This window comes from Vipera ursinii (assembly GCF_947247035.1).
Source record: "Vipera ursinii genome assembly, chromosome: Z".
Taxonomy (NCBI): Eukaryota; Metazoa; Chordata; class Lepidosauria; order Squamata; family Viperidae; genus Vipera; species Vipera ursinii.
This window is the reverse complement of record NC_139517.1, coordinates 123,775,822-123,779,382: the sequence shown is the minus strand read 5'-3', so window position 1 is coordinate 123,779,382 and position 3,561 is coordinate 123,775,822. Positions and strand designations below refer to the sequence as shown.

General features: G+C 39.1%; 1 protein-coding gene across 1 annotated transcript in view; it reads left to right on the top strand.

Moving 5' to 3' along the window:
* LOC310650223 (sodium channel protein type 5 subunit alpha-like) overlaps nucleotides 1-328 on the top strand; it is a gene marked incomplete at its 3' end in the record, with an annotated part of 68,505 nt that extends 68,177 nt beyond the window's left edge. Inside the window, exon 26 of the mRNA XM_083379056.1 lies at nucleotides 1-328. This exon is cut by the window's left edge and continues 919 nt beyond it. Within this exon, the coding sequence (XP_083235182.1) occupies nucleotides 1-328 (328 nt within the window).
* Nucleotides 329-3,561: the final 3,233 nt, after the last annotated feature.

Here is a 3,561-nt window from a genome sequence, read left to right as displayed (position 1 = left end):
TCGAAGTCATTTGCTTCAACGTTCCCTGAAGCAGGCCTCCTTCTTACACCGTCACCAAAACTCCGACGGTGACATCCTGGAAGAGGATGCTCCAGAAAAGGGAGGCCTCATTGCCCTTTTGATGAATGAAACTTATATCCGGCAGCTGGAAGAGTCTCAAACGCCATCCTTGGAGTCTATCCCTCCCTCTTACCACAGTGTGGCAGGAGACCAGGAGGGTGAAGACCACGAGGGAGTGAGTGAGCAGAAAACGGCAGAATCTTCTAAGAGTGACAGGCTTAGAAGAGGTCAGCTTTTTCCTGACAAAGGCAAGAAATCCAGTGTTTAAACAAGGACTTCTGAGCATAGTATTAAAACAAAGATAAGGTGGAACACATACTGAGAAGAACTCCTTGTTATCTTAGTTATCTAAGAGTTGTTTATCTAACATTAAAGCATTTAATATTTTTGGCCATATTAGGTTTCTGGAAGTATGACAGCAAGATGTTACAAACCGTATTTCTAATTGATCTATTGGGAATCTGGTGATCAAGCTGAGGTTATAATTTCCTGGCTACCTACCCCTGAACTCAAACTCAGCTTCTTGACCTCAGTTCAGCATGGATCAGGCTGGCAATCGTAGAACTTTCCTCAAATGTTTTAATTTCTGATCAGCTTCCGACTCATAGTTATGACTCTCTGGAACTCCTAACCAAGGAACAGTTTTGATACAGAAAGACACAAGCTATGACTATCATAACCACCTTTGGACACCTGAGTTCTACACAGTTTTGAACGATAGTTCCCCATACTTTTTTTTGTCTTCAGTGAAAAAAACACCAATATCCACGTCTGCTCTTTTGACAACAAAAAAAACAAACTTCTCAATTCTCAGCGTCCTTCTTTTGCATCTATTTGTGGTAACTATGTGGTCAGATTGACAGCTAATAAATTCTGCCAATAAAACAAGTAAATTTGGGGAAAAGGCACATGTATGAAAAAGGAATCTCCAAGAAGACAACTAAGGTCAGCCAGGTTGCTGCCCTGGAAGGCTTTTTTTTAATCTCAGAATGAGTCTAAAAGAGTAATCCTTTGAACTGAACTGAAATAATTTTGAATGGAGTCAGCAGAGGACAGACAGACTTGCCATTCATTTACCAGACCCTCATTTACTGGTTATGCAACGCTGCAGCCTAATTGCCGATTTAAAATTGATATGTAAAATACTGCCATTATTATTGCTGCTCTGATCATTTTCATTTTATGTTATATGGGTAATAAAATGTAACGGCTCTTTACAGAACAGCAAATATCAATCAATGATAATTAACTTCCCCAGGCAAATTTTAATTTTAGTGTTTTCTCCTTTTATGACCAATATAGATTGCATGATTTTACTGATTGGATACTTCTACTGGAAATGACAAATATACAGGCTAATATGGCAAACGTATCTTAAATCATCATGGCATGTATATCAAGTATTGTTACTGCCATTGCTGTGAAACAATAAACATACCAACAATCAAACTTGTATTGTGTAGACAAAACTAACCCACCAGAAGCATTTTGTAGCAGTCAATAGCTTTTTCAAAAAACTCAATATTTTAAGAGCCTTGGTGGAGCAGTGGGCTGATGCCTCCTTAAGTAACACCAGCTGCCTGCAATTAGTGCAGGTTCGCATCCCACCAGGCTCAAGGTTGACTCAGCCTTCCATCCTTCCCAGGTAGGTAAAATGAGGACCCAGATTGTTGGGGGCAATTAAGCTGACTTTGTAATAACGCCGCTTGGGGTGTGTGTGAAAGCCCTAATAAGCAGGCATATACATAGAATGAAGGCTACTGCTAAGCTTGTAAGCCGCCCTGAGTCTTCGGAGAAGGGTGGGATATAAATGGAATTAAAATAAAAAATAAATAAAAATAATACTATTTTAACTATCTTTGATAGCTAAGCAGGTTTTATCTTGCACTGACAGTCTTTGATTTAATGACCACAGTTGGGGGCCAGAATTTCTGTTGCTAAGCAAGGCAGCTGTTAAGTGAAACACACCTGATTTTATGACCTTTTTGCCATGGTTTTTAAAATGAACCATGCAATCTTTCAGCAAATCTGGCTTCCCAGTTGGGAAGGTTGAAAATGGAGATCACATGATGCCCCTGGATGGTGCATATTGTTTATTTTCAATAGAAGAGAACTTCTGTAGTTTACAGTTGAACTGTGGGGTCCTTGGTGCTCTCTGAGATCAGCTGTCTATTTGTAGACATTTCGTTACCCAGCTAGGTAGCATCATCAGCAATCTAATAAGAATCTAAGTGAAGAATCAAGCTTTGGGAGCACCAAACACTCCACAGTTACATTATTTTATGTGGTTTGTGAACAGTTGGGAAATGGAAAGATAAAGAAAAAAATATACATTGAATCACTCACAGATTGATGGAATGGAAGGTTGTTTTTTTAATCTCTCCTCTCTGGAGCCTTGACTGGCTTTTCCGTTCGGCAACAGTTCAGAAATTGTCAGCCAGATTTCCTAGACATCTGCCTTCTTTTTAACATCCCTTTTGGTTTTTCCCCCCTGTACCTTAAGAACCAGTTTCTGCTTCACTGATCAGCAGGTGGGATTATCTCATTAGCAACGTAGGTCTTATGCACCCATCTGCCGTAAAAATTGTTGAATTATCAAGGTAAACATCAAGAGAAACATGAAGGATTTTTCAGAATAATTGCATGCCGTATGAGAAGGTGCTTGTTCGTGTTGAAGCACATCACATGAAATGTTTATATGTGGGTCTGTGTGTGCGTCTCTCATTTGCTATTCTGTCTACAGCAAATAATGTTCTGCATAATTTCTTTGCTATTTTCCCACAGTGCAGACTTTCCACTTCCTCACACTGTTTAAAACTCCCCTAAAAGGCCTTGAGTTCTTTCCTATCCTAGATTTGACTTACATACAAGTATCCAGAAATTCTGGACGTTATACAGGTAATCCTCAACTTACGACCATAATTGAGCACAAAACTTCAGTTGCTAAGTGAGACAGCTGTTAAGTGAGTTTTGCCTCAGTTTACAACCTTCCTTGCCACAGTTGTTAAGTGAATCACTGCAACTAACAAGTTAGTGAACGGTCGTTAAGTGAATCTGACTTCCCCACTGACTTTGATTGTCAGAAGGTTGCAAAAGAGGATCACATGACTCGGGGACACTGAGATTGCAATAAATATGAGCCAGTTGCCAAGTGTCTGAATTTTGATCACATGACCAAGGGTCGTAAGTGTGAAAAATGGTCATAAGACACATTTTCCAGTGCTGTGGTAACTGGGTGGTCACTAAATGAATGGTTGTAAGTCAAAGATTACTTGTAGTTTAAGAGAAGGCCTCCATCAGCAAATAGTAGATGGTGTGGGATATCTAATCTTAGCTAAAGAAATGTTTGTATGAATTACCAGGTGCAATAGTACTAATTTGCACATATATGGAAGATCTTTGTTTAGTCTGGAACATGTTTTCAAGGAAAATAATTATTTTTCACAATACAACAGAAAGATTTGGTGTGCTTTTTCCCATTAAAACACATTTTTCCAAGAA